This window comes from Ochotona curzoniae, unplaced genomic scaffold (genome assembly GCF_017591425.1).
Source record: "Ochotona curzoniae isolate NIBS_2020 unplaced genomic scaffold, NIBS_Ocur_1.0 contig_2723, whole genome shotgun sequence".
Lineage (NCBI taxonomy): Eukaryota > Metazoa > Chordata > Mammalia > Lagomorpha > Ochotonidae > Ochotona > Ochotona curzoniae.
Window position 1 is genome coordinate 946,130 of NW_024465573.1, and position 23,287 is coordinate 969,416.

Consider the following 23,287-nt stretch of genomic DNA (forward strand, 5'->3'; position numbering starts at 1 on the left):
AACCCGTCTGCCCTCTGAGTAATGTAGGGGGACAGGCCACCTCCAGTATCTCACACCACAGGACGAACCTGCTGCTCTGTGTCCCTCCTCCCACTTCCATGACATTTTCAGTTCTTGGAAGACAGAGCTCAGTTTTACAGCTGTTCACTCTACCTTGTGGATCATTTGTTTCCCATTCCTGCCTAGGACAGTGACTCAGTTGAACCCACCAGTTTCCTCCTTCTCCTCTGTTAGACACTTCTGGTGGATGAGTTTGGGGTGTGGGGGGGGGGTCTGGCTGGAGGGGTACAGAGACACTCTTTTCTCAGCTGCAGAGGCCCTGTCTTGGTGCTCTGTGGATAGCCCTGAGTGCAGTGGGTCTGGGCTGTCTGGGGTGCAGGATCCTAGAGCCCTAGAGGCATTGCCAAAGTAGGAGGAGCAGCCTAAAGCAACCGCATGGGGCACAGGTGCCAAAAGAACTGGGTCATGCTGCACAAAAGGGGATGGCGCCTAGGAAACAAATCTGTGGAGACAGCTCAGGGAAGGAAAGGGCAGGGGCTCTGGGCTAGGCAAGGGCATTCCAGCCTCCAGTCAAGCCGGCAGTCTACAGCACTGTTGGCGCAGCCACAGTAGGCACAGCTCCACCCTGGGTTCCCTGAGAACACCCGAGGAGTGAAGGCTTATAGTCCCTACTCCCTAAAGAGCGAGCAGGCAAAACAGGAGCTAGCCACAGTAACTGCAACTTGTTCCAAAAATCAAAGATGCAGACCAACAATTATAAATATATTGCTGGCATAAAAGGAATGTAATATTTCTAATCAAGAAATCTCTTTAAAAAAAGTCTAGCAAGCATCACCAACAGTTAGATAGGATATCCATTCCCTCAAGGACAACCCAGAGGACACCAGCAAGGCCTGCTAAGAGCAACATGATGTGTAAGCTGCCTGTGGCTGTTGTTCTGTGTCTCAGAATCCAGCTGCCTTTTGGCTCAGTGCTCCTCCCGAAGTGGACCCCAGTGATGTCTGCAAATTCCCAAAGAGGTACCTCATGTGTGTCTACACACTGGTCTCTCCTCCTCCCCAAGTCCTTCCTCACGTGAACATGAGACAAAGCCAGCAGCTGGGAACTCGGCCTAGGCTTCTCATTTGCCTGGCAGCATCCCAATTACTTGGACTGTTACTTCTGCCTCCCAGGGTGCACATTAGCAGGAAGCAAAAGTCAGGAGTCACAGCCAGGTATCAACCTACATATTCAAAATGTGGAATATGAATATCTTAACCACTAAGCTAAACCCCCAGCCCTGCTCCAGTCATTTTTTTAAAAGATTTATTCATTTTTTATTACAAAGTCAGATATACAGAGAGGAGGAGAGACAGAGAGAAAGATCTTCCATCCGATGATTCACTCACCAAGCTAGCCGCAACGGCTGATGCTATGCCGATCCGAAGCCAGGATCCAGGAACTTCTTCTGGTTCTCCCACAGGGGTACAGGATTCCAAAGCTTTGGGCCTTCCTCAGCTGCTTTCCCAGGCCACAAGCAGGGAGCTGGGTGGGAAGTGGAACTGCTAGGATTAAAACTGGCACCCATATGGGCTCCCGGCGCGTTCAAGGCGAGGACTTTAGCCGCTAGGCCACTCTGCGGGGCCCACTCCAGTCATTTTAATATTCTCTTTAGAAGGCTCAGGCTCTGCCTGGACAGTCCAGGAAACTGTTCAAGCAAGTTTTCTATATACCAATACTAATCTTGGATTTTGCTAAGAAGGGGTTCTGGCCAATGTTGGTGGTGTGGCTGGAGTCACCCTGTGGCAACAGAGGAACACAGTGCGGATATGTAATTTGCTCAGCATTCCCACTGGTCTCTGCCACTGGCCTCTAGGTTGCTTCCTGGTCTGGTAAAGTTGATACCAACTCCCACCATAGCACCCAGAAGCCTTCAGTCTCAAAAATCCCTGCATCCATGTCCCCTACTATCTCTATCTTTTACTTTCTACCAGTTCCTTACTCGTTGAGCAATTCTGAGTTCTAATAGGGGCCTGTGGGCACTTTAGGAACTTGTAATTTCTGCACAGGTTTAAGGACCCTCAACATCATTCCTGGGATAGAGGAGGGCAAGGTGTTGGGACTTGTATCCTCCTCATGTCTCCCCAGCACATTTTCTCTCCATAATCCTTTGGGCTAAAGAAAGGCAGTCTTCAAGCTCTCTATTTCCTGAACAGCACACCGTTTACCTCTATTCACCCAGCTTCAAAGTCTAGCATTGCAGGCAAGAGGGAACATGTGTCTACTGGACCATAGAAGAACTCCATGATCTGTTCGATGATTCATCAAAGGAAAAGCTTCCAGAAATTAAAATATCTTCTTATCCATTACAAAACCTGGTTTTTAACTCTTTTCATGCTCCCCTGATTCTAAAATACCATCTGAAATGTTCAAAGTTGAGTAGTTTGCAATGTAGCAGTTAAAGCTGCTGCTTATAGTGCCAGCATCCCGTATTAGCACTGATTTGAGTCCTGGCTGCTTCATTTCTGATCCAGCTCCCCACTAATGTACCTGGGAATGCAGTGGAAGACAGCTTGGGCCCCTGCACTCACTTGGAAGACCGGAATAAATCTTCTAGATCCTGGCTTCAATGTGGCTCCAACTCTGGCCTTTGTGGCCAACTGAACCAGTAAGATAGAAGATCTCTCTCCCTGTGTCTCCTCTTCTCTCCCTGTGTCTCCTCTTCTCTCCGTTCTCTCCATGACTCCGACTTTCAAATATGTAACTAGAAAGAATTTGAATACTAACTTTGTCTTCTCTTCCATTCCTGCTGTAACAATACATTGCCTCTTCAGCAGGCAGGTGCCTGGAGCAGTGTAAGGAAAAGTCCAAGACACAGAGATGCAAAAGGAGGAAGAAAACCCCCTGTGAAGTTCAAAATCAGCACTTCCCAATTGTCTCCTCTTGCCTTGCCTCGGACAGGCTCAGCTGTGATGCTTCAGTGAAAGAAACTTGTCCTACTCAGGCTTTCTCTAGCATTGTGAAGACGGTTGTTAGAGAGACAATGGCTCTGTTTATAAGACTAAGATCCAGGTTAGAGATGACTGAGAGGGGGAGTTAGGAACTTTGAAATTATAAAGATCTCTCTACAGGGCAGTTTATAAAAACAAAATAAAAAATGTTTAAAAGCTGTATCTTTAAGAACTTGGTAGGCATACTCCTATGCCAAAATTTTCTCATTTTTTCCATTGGTTCCTCCAGGATAGCAATTGTTTCTCCCCATTTTACAAATGTGAAATCAGAGGCTCAAAGAGGTTGCAAGCCAGTGCCAACCGTACTCAACTAGCAAGTTCACCCTTTCTTGGCTGCTCTCATGAGAAGGTGTAGCCATGTAGGGCAGGGGTGCTTCTCCTCTTTGCAGCCTTCAGACAGGGGTCCAACTGGGCAGTTATGTTGGCAGCTGGCTGTTAGGGCACTGCCTTCACTTGGCTCTGAATTGGCTGAAGGCAGCAGGGGGGCAGAGTGGCTTCCGGAAAGAGATCGCCACCATCTGTATGGTTCTGTCGCAGCAGAGACTCCCAACCAGGACGAAGCACAGGCGTGAGAGCTGGAGAATTCAAAGCCATTTCCCTATGTATATATATTTTTTGCTTTTGGAGTGGAATAGGGGTTTTTCATTTCTTCAGTCGTTCTCTGGAATCTCTCTCAGCTTTTTAAAAGCGCCTCCCCCTCCCTTTGCAAAGCTTTTTGGAGGTCTGTCCTGGCAAGAAACCTTCCCAGAATTCAGGAGTGTGAGGTGGAGACAGGAGAGGCTGGGACCCAAGATCCTGTGGAATGCGCGTCCCAGCACAGCACCCTCACTGAGCCCGGATCCGCTTCTGCTCCAAGAGTGGAACTTGGTGCAGAACTGCGGGGCCACCACTGCCACCCCCTCCCATGCTGGAACCGCCATTGGAAATTACCTCCTAAGCAGATCCCATATTCCATCCTAGGGATGTAGAGCTGGGAAACTAGAAAATGCTAAGTCTGAGAGAGGGGAAAGAACCAGCCCAGCAACACACAGAGCCCTGTGTATTCAGAGGGAAGTTGGCAGAGCTGTGTTGGGGCAGAGAAACTCTGAGTGGTACAAAGGGACGTGCCCAGAGTGGAGAAATCATGCTAATTGTCTGCACCAGAGCTGGAGAACGCCACCCAAAATGAAGAGAGAAAGGGGAGCCCTTTGCAGAGCCTCGGGGGCCCTGCGCCTCGCTCCTTTTGTCTACCTTCTTCTGATCCAGTCAGGTAGGAGCCCCCCAAGGGTAAGAGAGGGGCTGGAGGAAGGCCCCAAGGCTTTCAAAGGAGAGGGAGGGGGGAGCGGAGGGCCCCCGAAGGCCTTTGGGGTGGGAGGAGGGAGAGAGCCCAGCTGTCGTGGGAAGCATCTCAGTAAATCCAGGCATTAGTGTTGAATGTATTTCTTCATTCTGCGAGCCTCGGGCCTGGACCCCTCCCCCAAAGGCGGCATGACTGAGGAGCTCCCACGGCATTCAGTGCATTAGACGGAGGGCACTGGGCCATGTCTTATGGGATGACTTGTTGGCGTGTGACAATTCAGCATTCTTTCCAACGGATTATGGTGGGGCTTGCAGGGAGGGGTAGGGGAAATCTTGGTTTTGTGCTTCCCCAGCCTCCACTCTGATTTCAAAGCGTATAAAACAGCAAGGGAGATGAAGGACATTTTGGAGATAATGAGCCTCCTGGTTTGACTGATTCATACCAACCTATCCGTAGTTTATTATGCCACGGACATCTACCTGTCGTAGCGCCCCCTGTCAACTCCTTGGTGAATTGATCTTATTTTAAATACACTGCGTGTATATATCAATTACAGAAAGCTAAGAAATTCACAACTCACTGGGTGAACAGATACAGAGACCGTTGTGTGCAGATATGCAGAAAATACATAAAAATCAGGAATGCTGCCTACCAGGAGCTGCTACTGGTAGTACAGGGTGAGGGTGAGGCTGGGGGATACCAGGAGTGGCTTCCTGTTAGAAGGAATGTCTGCACTGAATTTTAAAGAATGAGATATATAGGTAGGGATGTGAGTGGGCATTATTGTTGGGGAAATCGACAAAGGTCAACAGCTTGAAATGGCAACATGTGTTTAGGTTGAGCCCAGTAGTTCATCATCGCTGGAAAGAAACGTATGAACTGAATTAAGCAGCAGCCTCATAAACCATACTCAGAACCTGGAATATTACCTGTAAATTATGGCTTGAAAAGGGAATCAGGTGATTTTTAATTAGGGAATTGGCAGAGTTGAGGACACTTTGCAGGTGGTTCAGCTAGCCTGCCGTGAAGGGAAAGTGGAGGCAGATAAAGTAAAAGAGGAAGCTCTCTCTGGTCCCCTAGGGCTGCTATGGTGAAGCATCTTGCGCTGGGCGGCCATCTTCTCAGTTCTGAAGCTTGAAGTAGCGATCAAGGAACAGTGGGACAAGCTCTCTCTGAAGGTGTGAGGCAGTGGTCTGGGACATGTCTTCCTTCGAGGGTCTGATTGTTCATGGCTTGAGGCAGCATAACTCTGGCCTTCACATGGGATTTTCCTTGCTTGTATGTCTGTGTTCAGCTTTCCCTTTTCATCAGAATGTATGCCACAGTGAGCAACTCTACTCCAGGGTGACCTGATCTTAATAAATCTGCAAGATGCCATCGCCAAATAAGATCATATTCTGTGGCTCTAGGGGGTTAGGACTTCAGCATATGAGTTTTGGGTGAAAATAATTCATCCCCTTAGCAAGGCTAGTGAAACAGTCTAGGAAAGAAATAACACAGACTAGAATTGGGATGAAGGTAGGGAATGAGGCATGTTGAAATGGAATTTTGGTGGTAAAGTCAGTGTCAAGTGACTGATAGAAAGATTCAGAGAAGGTAGTAGGTTTTCTATGTAAAACCATAAACCAAAGATGAGCTAGGGTTGGGTGACATGTTGATTAGTGTTTTTCCATGTTTAGGTGGAACCCTAATGAGGCTCCATGTGAAAACATTAAGTAGCCTGAAGCTGAGTGGAGGAGAGGTCAATGTGGACAGAGCATTTGGAAGTTATCAGTGCACAGATGAGGGTTTAAAAGATGAGAATTAGCAACATTCCCTAGGAGAAGGGGAAAAATGAATTAAAAATAAAGCAGCAAGAGGAAGAAAAGTCCTTTGAGGAAGCCATGAAGAAGCGGTCAGTTTCAGAAGAACCAGACAGACCAAAGTTGGATTTTTAGGAGTAAATCAACACCATAAAATGTATCAAAAAGATGTTGATAATATGAACCTGAAGTTAGGGAGGCTAGTGTTCAGCTTTTGAGAGAGGAGTCTCAGGGTAAATTGCATTGACTTGAGAAAATAACAAGAGAAGGTGTTGCGGAGTCCGGGGGCTGCAGACTGGTGTAGTCAAACGTGCAAAGTGGAGATGGCCCCAAAGACTCTCAGCTCATTAAATGAATTGAATGAAAGAAAAGAATTGCAGAAAGATCTGGTCCAGTGTGACTAGGAAAAGCAGAAAGTGATAAAGGATCCTGTATAAATGGACTTCATAACATAATAAAAACATCTAAATATTAACTGCTAACATATTAGTTATGATAGGTGAAAGCTGAGTGCAGGATCAGCCTATTCTGCTGTAACCAAAGAGTAATACAAGGTGAGATTTTGTAAGGAATTCTTGCTATTCTTAATGGATTATTTATTAGAAAGCTTATTTCCTAAGGCCAGCACTGTGGCATAGTGAGTAAAGCCTCCACTTACAATGCCAGCATCCCACATGGGCACCAGCTGTTCTACTTCCAATCTGGCTCCCTGCTAGTGGCCTTGGAGAGGCAGCAGAATATAAGCAAGTGTTTGGGCCCCTGCTACCTACCTGGGAGAGCCAAATGAAACTCCTGACTCCTGGCTTTGGCCTGGCCCAGATCTGGCTTTTGCAGCCATCTGGGAAGTGAACCAGCAAATGGAAGATCTCTCTCCTCTTTCTGTCACTATTTTAGAATAAATAGTGGGTGCAGGGTCCCAAGACTTTGAGCCACCCTTTACTATTTTCCCAGGCCATAAACAGGGAGCTGGATGGAAAGTGAAGCAGACAGGACACGAACAGGTGCCCATATGGGATTCTGGCATTTACCGGCAGAAGATAAGCCAGTAGAGCCGTCTCATTGCTCCCCTCCCTATCCTCAAGCTTTCTAACAGTTGTATTTTGGTGAACAGATAGGAGCATTCTTTTGAAGATGTGCATAGACATAAAACTGCCAAGTTGTAGAGTTTGTGCTTGTTTAGCGTTGGTAGAAGGACAGAGTCATTTTCACAAGTGTTTATAGCCATTATATCCCACACCAAGATGTATGAGAATTCCAGATGGCACACATCTTAACCAACAGTTGTATTTTCTCTTTCATTCTGACTGAGCTACTATTGTAGCGACTTAATATTGGATTTCCATGATAATTATTGAAGCTGACTTTTTTCATATTTTTTAAAGTTTTTTCTTTTATTAGAAAGTCTAATTTACAGAGAGTGGGGAGAGACAGAAACATCTTCCATCCTCTGGTTCACTCCCCAAGTGGCTGCAATGATTGGAGCTGAGCTGATTCAAAACTAGGAGCTTCTTCTGGGTCTCCCAGGCAGGTGCAGGATCCCAAAGTTTTTGACCATCCTCTGCTGCTTTCCCAAGTCACAAGGAGCTGGATAGGGAGTGGAGCAGCTGTGAGACAAACAGGAAGCCATAGCGGATCCTAGTACTTGCAAGGCAAGGATTTAATCACAGAGCCATTGTGTAAGACCCAAGATTTTTCATATTTTATTAATCATTTGAATATCTTTTTGTATCTTTTAAATATTTGTCTATTTTCCTACTGTTTACTTTTTAAAATAAAAATTTGTAGGAATTTTTAAAAAAATATTTTGCATTTGAGTTCTTTCTAGTACTCTGTGGATTCCCCTTTCATTTTTGAGCTGGTATCTTTTAATGAACAGAAGCTCTTAATCATGTTGTGTTCATTGTAACATTTTCTTCTTTTATGGTTGTTACCTTGCGTCTTGTCTAAGAGATCTATACCCACCCTCAAGCCATGGAAATGAGTGTTGTTATTGTTTGGACTTTCACATTTAGATCTGTAGTCCACCTGGAATTGATAAAATAGATGTGGGTTAAGGGTTAAGATTTCTTTTTTTCCCTATATGGTCTAGTGCTATTTATTGAAAGGCAAAAAACACCCACTCTTTCCTTGCTACGCTACAGTGTCGCTTTTGTCATACATTGCATGATCATATAAGTCTGTTTAGGGACTCTATTCTGGTGATTTATCCTCATGCCCAAAACAAACTTCCTAGAATTTTGAATAATATTATATTAAGTTATAAATCCATTTGGGAGAATTGACAGTTTAACAATAATTGTTCTAACCCATAAACATGGTAAATATCTGGATCTCCTATTTTTAAAAATGTTTATTTTTACCTACCTGAAAGGCAGAGAAATAGGCAGAAGGAGAGGGAGAGAGACAAAATGAGAAAGAGGAAGAGAGGGGTACATAGTCTTGAACATTTACATTCCTTGGAATGTAGGTAAAAAGTTAGCAACCCTCTGTTTTGTTCCTAAGGGAGCACTTTCTGTATCCTGGTTTTCTCCCATATTCCCGAATGATTGATGTCACATTCTCATAGATAACAACAGAAAAATACAACTCAGTTGGGCCAGGCACGATGACTTTGCTTTGCAAGCACCGAGATCCCATATAGGCACTGGTTCATTTCCAGCTGCTTATGGTTTGGGAAAGCAGTAGAGGACAGCCCAAAGCCTTGGGACTATGCACTCACATGGGAGACTCTAATGAAGCTCCTGGCTTCGGATCAGCTCAGCTTGGGCCATTGTGGCCAGCTGGGAAGTGAACCAGTGGATGGAAGATCTTTCTCTGTCTCTCCTTCTCTCTGTAAATCTGATCTGCCTTTCCAATAAAAGCAATTAAATCTTATAAAAAGAAAAGAATACAACACAGTCATTCTGACATTATACAATAAGTAATTCATCTGTGTGGTAGCCACAAGGGAGGGGTGTTGTTTTTCAGACCATCATTAATTAGGAAGGATGTTAAGAAATCAAAGTAGGACCAGTATGTTTTTCCTTTCAGAAAGCCAAGCACATGCTACCTTGCATTACTGTATGCAGTTCTGGCCACCACACCTCAAAAAGGAAGCGATATATTGGATATAATGAAGAAAGTTTAGAGAAGGGTATCTATGATGGCAAAGGGATGGTGGGACTTCTCCATGGAGACAGAAACAAAACAAAGACCTTCAGATAGAATGGAGCTGCAGTTGTGAGTGGCAGAGAGTGTGGATAAGGTGACCAAGTTGGGCATCATGCCAGTGGCAATGTTCAAAGGTAAATTCAAAGCAAATACTGGGAAAGAAAGCTTTTGCCTATATCTGGGTGGGAGAGTGAGGGGAGGGGAATTTGGCTTAGCAGTTAAGATGTCCAGGTCCCATACTGGGTTCAGTATCCACCTCTGGCATCTGATCCAGGACCTAGAAGGCAGCAGTGCAAACTCAGGAATTGGGTTCCTGCCACTGTCGTGGGAGACCTGGATTTCATGACCAGCACCTGGTCTTGGCTTCATCTTCTGTCCACAGCTTCATGCATGTGGGGAGTGAACTAGCAGATAGGAGCTCTCTGCCTCTCAAATAAATAAACACAAAATTAAAATGGTTTCTTTAACGAAAGAGGTAGTTGAGTAAACCAAGATTACTTGTAGAAGCTTTCTCACCCTGCAGAGCTTACCGGTCCTTGGCATCACAGCACAAGGGCCCCAAGGAACCCAGAGTGGCATTGTTTAGGTTGACAGGAATGTCTTGCTGAGATGTTTATTTCCTTTTGTTCAGCCTCTGTGGGAACAGAGACTTTCCACATATTGATGCCTCAGAGACAATGAGCCAGTTAATAGCTTCTCCAGGTTGAACGGTCCTGGTGGCCTTCATTTCCACTCCAGGCGGCAGTAAGCCATTTCCTCATTTCTGTGTCCCATTTCACCCCCCTCGGCCCAGGTTTCTGTGTTCTTTGGGCTGGAGTTTTGTTTTTGCTTTTCTTTTTTTTTTTTTTTTTAACAGTGTTTTCTCAGCAAAATGCTCTCTTTGTCAGCCTCTGAGGGACTCCTCCATTTGCTGATGGAGTCATATGCATGTAACCCTCAGCTCAGGCACACAGCCATGTTCACAGGCAGGGGGGCTACCCTCCTAGCCCTTGCGGCAATCTCTAGGCTGTGGCTTCTATGCTGCTCTTGTTTGGAATGAATCAAGTTTGAGTTGACCGAAAGAGCAGACTGAAGAGGGAAAATACATCACAATAGGACTGCCAGGACCTCAGAGGGGATAGGAAAAAATGGAGTCCAGGAGGCTGAAGGGAGAAGTCCAGAAAAGTTGGAAAAGGAGGGAGAACCCGTTCCACTTAACCTTGATGCTGGGGCTGTCACTATCCAGTCTCCTGGAAGAAGGAAAAGAGACACTTCAAAGTTTGGTGCTTGGGGTCACATGTAGAGCTGCTAGCCTCAACATGACTCTGCATTTACAGCCCTCCTGCACGTAGCCCACGACTTCCAGCTGGGTCCTCAGAGGGGACGGATGCGTCCAGTCATTTGGTCATCACCCTGGCCTTTAATGAAGCACTATGGATTTTTTTCAGGGCCACCATATGCCACACATGCTACACCACACATACATACATTATTTATTTATTTATTTATTTATTTATTTATTTGAAAGTCAGGGCCACAGGGAGAGAGAGAGATAGCTATCTTCCATCTGTTGGTTCATGCCTCCGATGGTCAGAATGACCAGGGCTGAATCAGATGAAAGCTAAGAGCCAGAAGCTTCTTTTAGGTTGCCCACTTAGGTTACAGGGGACCAAGAACTTGGTCCATCTTTTGCTGCTTTCTCATGTGCTTTAATAGGGAGCTGGAGAGAACAAGGAGCAGTCAGGACTTGAACTGGTATCCATATTGGTTGCCAGCATTGTAGCTGGTGGCTTCACCCAATTCATCACAAATGTGAAGGCTTGCTTTTCTAAGCCGAGAGAAGCCTAGCAATTAGCAGTTACTAGTCAGGAAATTCCAACATAATAATCACAGAAACTAAGAGTTGGCAGAAACCTTGAGGATCACACATGAATTTTAGTCGACTAGGGCCACAGGGATTCACAGGAAGTCCTCCAAGTTTTAGGGGCCAGAAGGGCTCTAGTCCTCACCACTTCTTCCACCAAAGCTGGTGAGCTGGAATTATATTTCACTCCTTTTCATTTTTACATAGCAATTTTTAAGAAACTAAAGTATCTTCGATAAGAAATGCTTGAATAAGATTGGAGAGATAATAAAACAGTAAGAAATCATATAAATGTTGAAGAAACAAGCATCATATCACAGCTATAAGAGTCCAAATTTAGTAAATCACCTAAAAAGTGAAGAATCTAAACTATCCTGTGCATGTTTTATTATCTAAAATCAACCTCTTAAGTTATTGTTCTTAAGAACTTAAATCATAAAAATTTTATATGATTTTTTAAATGTTTAAAAATGGTTGGGTGGTTGATTTTGTCCTTGCTCCTTTCCCTGTACTACTTTCCCTCAGTAACAGACATATGACATTTGATGCTCATATCCACAGCAGCATGGGTCACTGGAGCCTGTCTATTCCATGCACAAGGTTTCATGATTCTAACAGAGCTGGCTGTCAGAGGCAAGAAGGTGCTCAGATCACCTGGTCCCCATCACTGCTCTGTACATACAAAGACACTGACATCTCCAGAGGTGAAAGAATAGCTAACTGTCCTTTCTTGACCACTTCCAAAGATGAGGGGCTCGCTACTCAACAAAGCACCTGCTCCCAAAATGGGCTAAATATCTGTAGCAAGTAAAATGTGCCTTATTCTTCATGACCAACATTTTAGTGTAATTGCTTCTTGTTTTTTCCTGGCATAGGCCTTCCAGGCACAAGGAGCAAAGCACGGGAGGGAGATGTACCACTCAGCTTCTCTGGGTGTAAAATGCAACCATGGTAGAGTGGGAAATGAAGTGAGAAAGAGGAAACGACTTTTTAAAAAAGATTTATTTATTTTTACTGGAAAGGCAAATTTATAGAGAGAGGAAGAGACAGAAATATCCTCCATCTGCTGGTTCACTCCGCAAGTGGCCGCAATGGCTGGAGCTGAACTAATCCTAAGCCAGGAGCCAGGATCCCCCTCCAGGCCCCCCCATCCAAGAGCAAGCCCCAAGGCTTTGGGACATCCTCTACTGCCCTCCCCTGGCCACAAGTAGCGAACTGTATGGGAAGTGGAGCAGCCAGGATGCAAACCAGTGCCCATATGGGATACCAGCACATACAAGGTGAGGACTTCAGCCACTAGGTTACCATGCCGGGCCCAAGAGGAAACTTCTGAGACAATGATAGAGGAGGCAAGTAGCTGGGGGCATTGCAAGAGGGCCCGAGAACCTGGATTTCAGCCCTGCTCTCATTTGGCATACTCTCCAGCAGACCTTCCTTGGGCGGTTAGAATATTCCACAAGGCCAGATGATACCAACGAACAGCACTGCGCAGGCCTCAAAGCTCCTACAAGCTCCACTGAAATGGGAGATGCAGCACTGAATTGGACAGGATGATAAAATCCTAGAATTAGAGGATCAGAACAACCCAATGAGACCATCTAGCCTACAACTCTTCCCATAGGGGACTGACTTCTCTTGGATCACACAGGCAAAGAGGGCCACATCTCTGCTGTTCCCATGTGTGTTTTCTATACTACGCAACAATAACAGATGTACATATTGTGTCTCACAATCTTGTGAACTTGTTAAGGCAGTGACTGCTGTTCTTATTACCCTTATAATTTTTTTTAATAAGAAGGAAGTTCAGAAGATTTTGTGCCCAAATCTATCTGGTGGCTAAGTGATAGCGCTCAGTCCTGTAAGGCTCTTCTGATGCCCCAAATTTGGCTGGAGTTTTGGTGAATTCCCAAAGCCACCTACACAATTGCAGTGCTGTTCTGCATAGGCAGACTTGGTAAGCTGGCACTAAAGCTGGGGTTAGGACAGGGAAGCACATGGTGTGACTGGTCGATGGTCCTCATGTCTTTAGACCTCTAAGTTGCCCTTTTATTGTCACTATCTTAACCACATTTCTTTCTTGTGAGCCTATTTTCCCATGCATATTCCAATTTCCTGTCCTCCCAATCCTCAGTCACAAATTTACTCTAAAGGCCAATGATCTATAAGCTTTAGTAGGCATAGAATATTGTCTACTTTGCTTTTGATGCAATTCAACAATATAGAAAAGTATGTGGCATAGAACAAGTGCTCACTAAATATCTCTTCTAAAGTTTTTATGTATTTGAAAGAGTTATACAGAGGGAGAGGTAGAGAGATGTTCTGCCTGCTGGTTCATTCCTCAGATAGCTGCAAAAGCCAGGGCTGAGCCAAAACCCAGGAGCCAGGAGCTTCATCTGATTTCCCATGTGGGTTCAGGGGCCCAAAAACTGGGGCCATCTGTTGCTGCTTTCCCAGGCCATTAGCAGGGACCTAGATCAGAAGTTTAGCACCCAGGAAATGACCCAGCACTCATATGGGAAACCTGTGTCACAGGCAGTGGCTTTACTCACTGTGTCACAATGCTGTCTGTTCAAATATATCTGTGAATGAAACACATAGGGTGTGGGTTAACTGGAAACTTCCACAAGAAGAGACAATTGAGATAAGTACCAGAAATCCAGAGGACCAGATGGAAAAAGCACTGAGGGGCATGGATTGGCTGTAAGGGAGGCTAGGGGTAGACAGCCAATGGGCGAGTTCATGGCACCAACATGCAAGAAGTAAGTGCTAGCAGGGAGAGTGGAGGGCTTAAAGGCGGGAGTTGGCTAAGGAACCAAGGGCTGACATTGCCCTCTTCCACATGGGCCTCTGTCTGCAGACCCCCTTGAGGGGGTGAACATCACCAGCCCGGTGCGCCTGATCCGCGGCACAGTGGGCAAGTCGGCCCTGCTCTCCGTGCAGTACAGCAGCACCAGCAGCGACAAGCCTGTAGTGAAGTGGCAGCTGAAGCGGGACAAGCCGGTGACCGTGGTGCAGTCCATTGGCACGGAGGTCATCGGCACTCTCAGGCCGGACTACCGAGACCGCATCCGCCTGTTTGAGAACGGCTCACTGCTGCTCAGCGACCTCCAGCTGGCCGACGAGGGCACCTACGAGGTCGAGATCTCCATCACTGATGACACCTTCACTGGGGAGAAGACCATTAACCTCACAGTAGATGGTAAGATTGTCTGGCGGAGAATGAGGCAGGGCTGGCACCTGGGCTGAGCAGGCTCTGCCCAGAACAGCAGTTAGACTCAGGGCAAACCAACACGGAAGACACCAGGGGGCTGAGAGTGAGCTTGTGGGATGTTGGAAGTTGGCATACAGGTGGAGCTAACAGAGTCCTCAGTGCCAGAGACAGTGCTTTTCGGATGTTCACTCCTTTAATACTTATCATGATCTAAAAATAGTTTAATGTCACTATCCCCAGTTTGCAATTGAAAGGGTAAGTAAGAAAGGAACACAGCTAGTAAGGAAGAGTGTTGGAACTGGGCTCGTTCCAAGCAACGTATCTTCCAGGCTGAGTCAGTAGAAGACATTAAAACCCAGTGGTCTTGGGAAGGTATTTGGAAACAAGGGAATGAGGACGGACACACAGCTGTTCGGCTTAGCATTACAGTTCCTATGCCCAGCGAATGCTCAGTAAGCAACTGGTGAGTAAACGAAGGAGTGATGGGAAAGAACGCGAGGCAGAAGCCCCAGAGGAACTTCTCGGCCCACAACTTGAGTTGTGATGTGTGGGAAGCTAGGGAGATGCAGAAGGAAGGGGAGAAGCTTTCCCACCCCCTGACTCACAGGCCCCCTGCTGGGTTTCAGTGCCCATTTCAAGGCCACAGGTATTAGTGGCTTCGACCACAGTGCTGGAGCTCAGCGAGGCTTTCACCCTGAACTGCTCGCACGAGAATGGCACCAAGCCCAGCTACACCTGGCTGAAGGACGGCAAGCCCCTGCTCAACGACTCGCGGCTGCTGCTGTCCCCTGACCAGAAGGTGCTCACCATCACCCGCGTGCTCCTGGAGGATGATGACCTCTACAGCTGTGTGGTGGAGAACCCGATCAGCCAGGGCCGCAGCCTGCCCGTCAAGATCACAGTGTACAGTTGAGTCTCCCTACCTGTGTTCCTAGAGACCCTGAGAGGCATGGGTCTTTCAGAGTGTGCCACTGCAGAGGGGGAGAGGAGGCAGAGATGAACCATCTACCCGTGGGGGGCAGCAACCCAGCCACGCGGCCGGTGGGCTCTAAGCGCAGAGCTTCCAGCTGGCCCTGCTACCAGGCCCTCCCCAGCTGTTCCTCCTACCACAGAGCTTCCTGCTCTGCTGCCTCCTCTGCATGCTCTTCTACCTCTTTGCTCTTCCCTTTCACCAGGAAGAAGCTCCCTCTACATCATCCTGTCTACAGGAGGCATCTTCCTCCTTGTGACCTTGGTGACAGTGTGTGCCTGCTGGAAACCCTCCAAAAAGTCTAGGTAAACCTCCAAGTGCCACCCTAATCCTTCAGTCTGCCCCAACCCCAAGATCGATCTTTCCTTGCATCTCTTTTCAAATGCCTGTCCTCCCAGAGCTCTGCATGTCTGCCTGGAGATCTGTGTGAGGAAGCATGCCCTATGCTCACCACCTACACATGGACTACCTCAGCACTATTTTTAATATTTCTTTTTATTTGAAAGGCAGGTTTACAGACAAGAGGACACACACACACACACACACACACACACACACACACACACTCGTTTATTCTTTGCTTCACTTCCCAAATGGCCACAGCTGAGCCAATCTGAAGCCAGGAGCTTCTTTTGGGTCTCCCACACAGGTGCAGGGTCCCAAGGCTTTGGGCCGTCCTCTGCTGCTTTCACAAACCACACGCAGAGAACCAGACTGGAAGTAGCACAGCTGGGACACGAATGGTGACCACACAGATGCTGGCACTGCAGGAGGAGGATTAGCCTGTTAAACCACCATGCCATCTCCCAAGTCTTGTATTATTAATGGTGGTCAGGTTACACTGCAGTTAACATGCTCCTTTTGAAGTCTGGTTACCTGCAGCTTACAGATCATGACCAGAGACTGACGGTGGTGAAATGACTTGCTTACTGCAAGAAAAAACTAGTGACAGACTCAGGAGGCAAAATCAAATGTGGCTCATTCTCAAGTTCATGGACCACCGCCCAGTCCCGGCACACACACAGCCCACCTTCCAACCACAAGGTGTCTTTTGTGGCCATCAGACTGCTCTCTGTCTGTCTCTCCCACATGCAGTAAAAACAGCCCTGTTCATGAGAGGGGCTGGGCTGATTTGCAGGAAGAAGAGAAAGCTGGAGAAGCAAACCTCCCTGGAATACATGGATCAGAATGACGACCGTCTGAAATCAGAAGGTGAGTTCCCTCTCACCCCTGCCAGCCACGCTCAGATCAGTGGGCTGCCAGGGAAGGACAGAGCTGGGCCACAAGGAAGCCACCTCTGCAGGGCCCCTACCCCCAGCCACTGCCCTAGAACTGCAGAGCAGAGAGACGTGCCATCAAGGTAGGACCCCAGAGATGCTGCTGTGGGCCTGAAGGTTGTGCTAGGAGTCTTGCCTGGCACCTGGGGAGCCAGGAACCTAGGCTCTGGCTGGAGGAGAGGGTCCGCACCTGGGCCAGTCACCCCACTCTTTCCCCCATGTAGCAGAAACCCTCCCGCGGAGTGGAGAGCAAGAGCGCAAGAACCCCATGGCCCTGTACGTTCTGAAGGACAAGGTGAGTGGCGCAGGGCTGGGTGCTGATGCTGGGGCCCCACAGTAACTGGTATGTATCCCTTTATGATACTCACAACAGCCTTGTGAACTATTGGTGCCACCACATTTTTTGAGATGAGGAAAATAAGGTTGAAAGGGAAAATGATGAACAGGCCTGTCTAGAATCAAGCAAGTAAATAAGTGCCACATCTTCAGACACCGGTTATAATTCCCCTCCTCTAGCACAACTAACTTGACTTAGGCTCTCCAAGGCAAGGGGAACGCAGCAAATTAAAGGCACAAAGCACTCAAAAAAAAAAAAAAAAGAAAGAAAAAGAAGAAAGAAGGAAGGAAGAAGGAAGGAAGGAAGGAAAGAAAGGAGGGAGGGAGGGAGGGAGGGACAGAGAGAGAGAAAGAAAGAAAGAAAGAAAGAAAGAAAGAAAGAAAGAAAGAAAGAAAGAAAGAAAGAAAGAAAGAAAGAAAGAAAGAAAGAAAGAAAGAAAGAAAGAAAGAAAGAAAGAAAGAGAAAAAGGAAGAGAAAAAGAAAGAAAAGGAAAAGAAAAGAAAAAAGAAAAGAGAAGAGAAGAAAAGAAAAGAAAAGAAAGAAAAATTTAGACCCTGCCGCCTTTCAGTAGGTGGGGGCGTGGAGGGAGCTGTAACCCCTGGGCGTCAAGGTTCCCAGCGCCCTTTAACACTACGCGCGCGCCCCATCCCCGCCTGTGTCCCCTGACACCTGTCTCGCGGGTCCTTGCAGGACTCCCCGGAGCCGGAGGAGAGCCCCGCGCCAGAACCTCGGAGCACGCCAGAGCCGGGGCCGCCCGGCTACTCCGTGTCGCCCACGGTGCCGGGCCGCTCACCGGGCCTGCCCCTCCGCTCGGTCCGCCGCTACCCGCGCTCGCCAGCCTGCTCGCCCGCCGCCAGCCGGACGCACTCATCGCCGCCACGCGCCCCGAGCTCGCCGGGCCGCTCGCGCAGCGCCTCGCGCACACTGCGGACTGCGGGCGTGCACATGATCCGCGAGCAGGAGGAGTCCAGCCCGGTGGAGATCAGCGCCTGAGCCGCGTGCGGACCCCGGGAGGCGCGATTGCGGGGCGCGGGGAGGGCCCCGCACCTACGGCGGCGCGAACGGTGTGAGCATGCACGGGTGGGCACGGCGGGCTGGCGGAGAGTCGATGTGGTGGGGTGTTCTCGGTGGGTAAGGATTGTGCCTTTTTAGGATCGTATAGAGTTTTAAATTTCGAGCCCAAATCCCCCCAAAAGTATTCCGGACACTAACACCAATAACCCTGAAACTGTCCTGGCTATGTCCAGTAAAGAGCTCATGTGGTTTCCCCCAAAACCTCGCCTCCCAAGGCACACGTTTGAGAAGCCCAGATTATATTATTCCCAAAAGTACATTCCCACTCACTGCACTTTGCAGACAGCAAGTGGGGAACTGCTTTTTCACCCCTCGAGTTCATGCCTTCTCCCTAGTTCGCTTACAAAAGAAGCTTTTCAGGCAATCATTACACCTTCCTCCAGCTGTCAGAGTGGGCTTGGGAATGTATGGAGGTGAGCGTGTCAGAACCACACGGCCCACCCTCGGGCCTGCTGCCTCCCACCTGCCCAGATGTTGGGGTCGCTAATCACACTAACATCAGAATACAGAGAGGCTGTTCTGCTGTGTAGCCAGGCCGTACCCAGACCACATCTCTTGAACAGTTAGTAGGAGAGGGCAGTACCACTCATGAAGCGAGGGGCAATTGCAAAGCTGGAAGAGGAGGCTCTCTGGGTGTTCTGTCCCGTCTCCCTGAAGCCTCCAGGCCCCTCGCATTCCCAACCCTTCCTTCCCCATCCCTCTGAGCTACAGCTCTGACTCTCCACCTTCCCACGGAGCGAATCCCAAGGCCCCAGCCCACCCACGGGGGCAAGGGGAGGGAGAAGTTTTGTTCCAGCCTCAAGGGTCCCTCTGCCCCCACCCTGCTAGCAAGCCCCTCTCAGCACCCCTCTCCACCTCCCCACACCCACTGGAGCAGTAGCGTTCGTTAGCCAGAACCGACCCTCTCCCCCGCCCCCCCCAATGAGATAGTGTGCTGTAGTGGGGTGGGGTGGGGGGTGTTCAGACCACCGGAGGAGGCAGGTCAGCCTTGAAATGCAGGGCTGAGGGTTAAGGTGAGATGCCACACCCTGGTGCTGAATCCCTGAAGGGCAGCTCCCCAGGTTCAAGCCAAATCTGCCTTAACCTGTGGGGGTAAGGAAGTGGTTTTTCTTTTTTGTTTTGTTTTGATCTTCATCTTTGTATTACTAGCATCTAGTGAGTGCCTAGTACACCCTGGATGCTCAATAAACTTTTGATGAAATGAAACGACCACTTTATTCCACTTAAGCAAGCAGGAAAAACAAACAACATAAACATCCCAGTCATTTCTCTTTTTTCACCTGCTTCCCAAACTCCAAACTTCCAAATCATCACTCACTCACCCATTTATACAACAAGCCTGTGTTTATCTACCATGGATCGGGTCCTGGGCTAGATGTTAAGACAGCATAGCTATGCCATGACCTCATGTGGAAGGTAGGTAAGCACTGGTGCTTTCCCTGCCTTGTATGAACTGGTGTGTCTTAGTTGGCCAATGACAAGTGTGTAAAGGACATTGAGAGAAACAGATACAGTGTACTCTGCAAGCAGGTGGAAGCTAGTCAACAAAGGCATTTGGAGAGCAAATCTGAGCTTAGTCACACATTAGTTAATCAGTTCATAATCAAGGCATGGGACAACAGACTTTACAAGCAAAAAGAGAATATGTATAAGACACATGAGGAATTTAGGATACTGAGCCAAGGCAGTGAATGAGATTCTTTCAGTACACAGAGAGAAAGTGAAGAAGACTGCTCTCTGTGGACATCGCTTACTATAGATTCAACGGTCCTCACCCAGCCAGGTAAAAAGATACAGTCAGTAAAACTAAAAGACCTGAAGGAAACTGATATCATGTAATCACAAAGGGGTTTAAGAAAAGAGAGAGGGAGAGAGAATCCTGGCTTGGTAAAGGGGGATCACATAAGAAAAGGAACCTGCAGGCATGGTGCATTAGCTGTAAGATGATCAGCTTTCTTAAGTGGTTTCAGTTGTATGTTGTGTGAGACCTCCCCGCGCCCCGCAATCGCGCCTCCCGGGGTCCGCACGCGGCTCAGGCGCTGATCTCCACCTACGGCGGCGCGAACGGTGTGAGCATGCACGGGTGGGCACGGCGGGCTGGCGGAGAGTCGATGTGGTGGGGTGTTCTCGGTGGGTAAGGATTGTGCCTTTTTAGGATCGTATTATTTTGCATCACTGACCTTTGAGAGACAGGAGAAATTCCCAAAAGATCACAACCAAAACGGAATTTAAAAAAAATATAATGAGTACAGAGTATTCATTACACACCAAATGTGGAACTGTTTGGGGCAAATGTTTATATGCCAGTGAGATGGATTCTGCACTTGGCCTGTGGCAGAGTGGGGAGAACAGAACCTAAGCCTACTGGATGAAGTTGGTATCCTGGATGCGGGCCCCACTTGGTAGTCCCCAGACTCCCAGCAAATAAAAGTAAAAAATTTTCCCTGGAGAAAAACAAAAATTTCCAGAATTTAAGATCTGCCAAAGATGAGTTAGGGAAAGGTAATTAAATTCACAAATCATCATGAATGAGAACCAAGATTTAAGAAGCAATAGATATAAATCCCCATAAGCCTTGAGATAATATAATGATCAGATGATACTTATGAAATACACAAATACCAAACAAAAATTACTGAAATGAAAAAGTGACAAGAGACTATAAAAAAAGCAACCACATTTGAAAAGGAACAAGATAGAAATTTTAGAAAGAAAAATATAGCTTATTAAATGAAAACATTAAGCACATTATATACAATGAAGATGTTAGTTAATTGAAAAAAGAATCTAGGGGCTAGTGTGGTGGCTCAACTGACTAATCCTCCACCTGCAAGTGCTGGCATTGCTCATGGGTGCCCGTTGGTGTCTTGGCTGCTCCACTTCCCATCCAGCTCCCTGTTGATGGCCAGGGAAGGCAACAGAACATCGTCCAACACCTTGGGACCTGCACCCGCATGGGAGATTCAGACGTTCCTGTTTCCTGGCTTCAGATCGCCTCAGCTCTGGCTGTTGCAGCTATCTGGGAATGAGCCAGTAGATGGAAGATCTTTTTCTCTGTCTCTTTTTTCTGTAAGCTTGCCTTGCCAATAAAAATAAGTAAATCTTTTTTTAAAGAACGAATATGAGGATATATTCAGAATAAAGCATAGCAATATGAGTTAGAGAGGTTAAGGGACACAGCAGGTGGAATAAAAAGTTGTAATATATATAATCATGAGCTCAAAGGAGAGATGAGACAGTGGAGAGGCCATCTTGTAAGAGATAATGACCAAAACTTACCTAGAACTCATGATACAGACATACACATCCAGGAAGTTGGTTTTCTTTTTTAAGATTTATTTATTTATTGGAAAGTCAGATATACAGAGAGGAGGGGAGACAGAGAGGAAGATCTTCTGTCCGATGATTCACTCCCCAAGTGACCACAACAGCCAATGCTATGCCGATCCGAAGCCAGGATCCAGGAACTTCTTCCGGGTCTCCCATACGGGTGCAGGGTCCCAAAGCCTCGACTGCTTTCCCAGGCCACAATCAGGGAGCTGGAAGGGAAGTGGAGCTGCCGGGACTAGAACCGGCGCCCATATGGGATTCCGGCACGTTCAAGGCGAGGACTTTTAGCCGCTAGGCCATGCCGCCGGGCCCCCAGTAAGTTTTTGAAAAGAAAACATGTAAAAAGAATTTTCACACACAGATAAAATGTAGTAAAACCACAGCAAAGCAGAGAAAACCTTAAAATCCAAGACCAAAAAACAGAGTCTTCTGCATTAACATTCCAATAATGGTGAAAATCATTAGAAAGTAGAAAAATATCTTCAAAGTGATGGGCAGAAATTAACTATGAAGCCATAGTATCCAGTAAAAAAGAGACTGTCAAATACAAGGATAAAATGAAGATATTTTGAAAATAGCAAAAATTGAGAATTTACCATCAGTACTAAAAAAAAATTTTCTCTTTAAAAAGAAAGATTTATTTATTTGTAGTGGAAAGTCAGTTTATACGGATTCAGAGAGAAAAATCTTCCATCCGCTAATTCACTCCCTAAGTGGCCGCAACACCTGGAGCTGAGCCGATACCAAGCCAGGAGCCAGGAGCTTCTACCGGGCCTCCTACGTGGGTACAGGATCCCAAGGCGTTGGGCTGTCCTCCACTGGCCTCCCCAGGCCACAGGCAGGGAGGTGGACGGGAAGTGGAGTGATTGGGATATGAACTGGCACCCACATGGGAACCCAAAGGCTGCAAAGTGAGGACTTTAGCTAGTAGGCTACCGCACTGGACTAAGAAACTTCCAAAAGACATTGTAGAATGAGGGGAAAACATTCCCAAAGAAAGATGTCATTTACATTTCATTTTATTTGAAATATAAGAAAGAGTAAGAAGCAAATAAATTAGTAAACAGGCAGTGAAATCTAGATAATGCCTTACGCGAAATGATAATGGCAACATTGAATTTGTGGTTCAGGCGGGTGCTGTGATACAGTGGGTTAAGCCTCTGTCTACAATGCTGCCATCCCATAGGGGCGCCGGTTTGAGTCCCAGCTGTTCCATTTCCAATTTAGCTCCCTGCTAAAGTGCTTGGGAAAGCAGCAGAAGATGGCCCAAGTGCTTGGGCATCTGTCACACAGGTAGTAGTTCCACCTCGCCGAACTAAATGGCCAGAGCTTAGCTGAACAGGAGCCAGGAGCTTCTTCCAGGTCTCCCACACAGGTACAGGGTCCCAAGGCCTTGAACCATCCTCCACTGCTTTCCCAGGCCACAAGCAGGGAGCTGGATGGAAAATAAGGCAGTCAAATATGAACTGGCACTCTTATGGGATCCTAGCACATGCAAGGTGAGAATTTAGCCACTAGGCTGCCGCTTCAGGCCCAGCATCCAACTTGCAAGTGTTAGAAAAGGCACACCTGGGGTGATACAGTGGCCTAACAAGCTAATTTTCTGATTGCAGCACCGGCATCCCATATGGGTTCCAGTTATTATCTCAACTTCTCCACTTCTAATCCAGCTCCCTGCTTTCAACCTGGGAACATAGCAGAGGCTTGCTCAAGTGCTTGGGGCCCTGTACCCATGTCAGAGATTGGAAAGAAGCTCTTGGCTCCTGGTTTTAGATGGGCTCAGCTCCAGCTGCTGCAAGCCGTTCAAGGAGTAAACCAGAGGATGGAAGATTTTCTCTGCATCTTCTTTCTGTAAATCTGCCTTTCCAATGAAGTAAATGAAGTTTTAAGAAGAAGAGAACAATCAAAGCCAAAGAATATACAACAAAGAAAATGATTATTGAGATAACAGCAGAAAATAGCAAAATAGAAAACAGAAGATTTATTACAGAAGATCAGCAAGCCCAAATGTTATCTGAAAAAAT

At 47.1% G+C, this 23,287-nt stretch overlaps 1 protein-coding gene across 2 annotated transcripts; it reads left to right on the top strand.

Moving 5' to 3' along the window:
• The first annotated feature begins 4,083 nt into the window (after positions 1-4,083).
• Positions 4,084-17,868, top strand: HEPACAM (hepatic and glial cell adhesion molecule). Of its 2 annotated transcripts, none has more exons than XM_040977160.1 (7): positions 4,084-4,239; positions 13,922-14,263; positions 14,902-15,183; positions 15,451-15,550; positions 16,384-16,457; positions 16,747-16,817; positions 17,550-17,859. In XM_040977160.1, the coding sequence occupies exons 1-7, from the start codon at positions 4,155-4,157 to the stop codon at positions 17,850-17,852; spliced, it is 1,257 nt and encodes a 418-aa protein (XP_040833094.1). In that variant the 5' UTR covers positions 4,084-4,154; the 3' UTR covers positions 17,853-17,859. The 2 variants fall into 2 exon arrangements, with proteins under 2 accessions (XP_040833094.1, XP_040833095.1); XM_040977161.1 differs by having other exon boundaries at positions 4,114-4,239; positions 15,451-15,544; positions 17,550-17,868.
• The last annotated feature ends 5,419 nt before the right edge of the window (positions 17,869-23,287 follow it).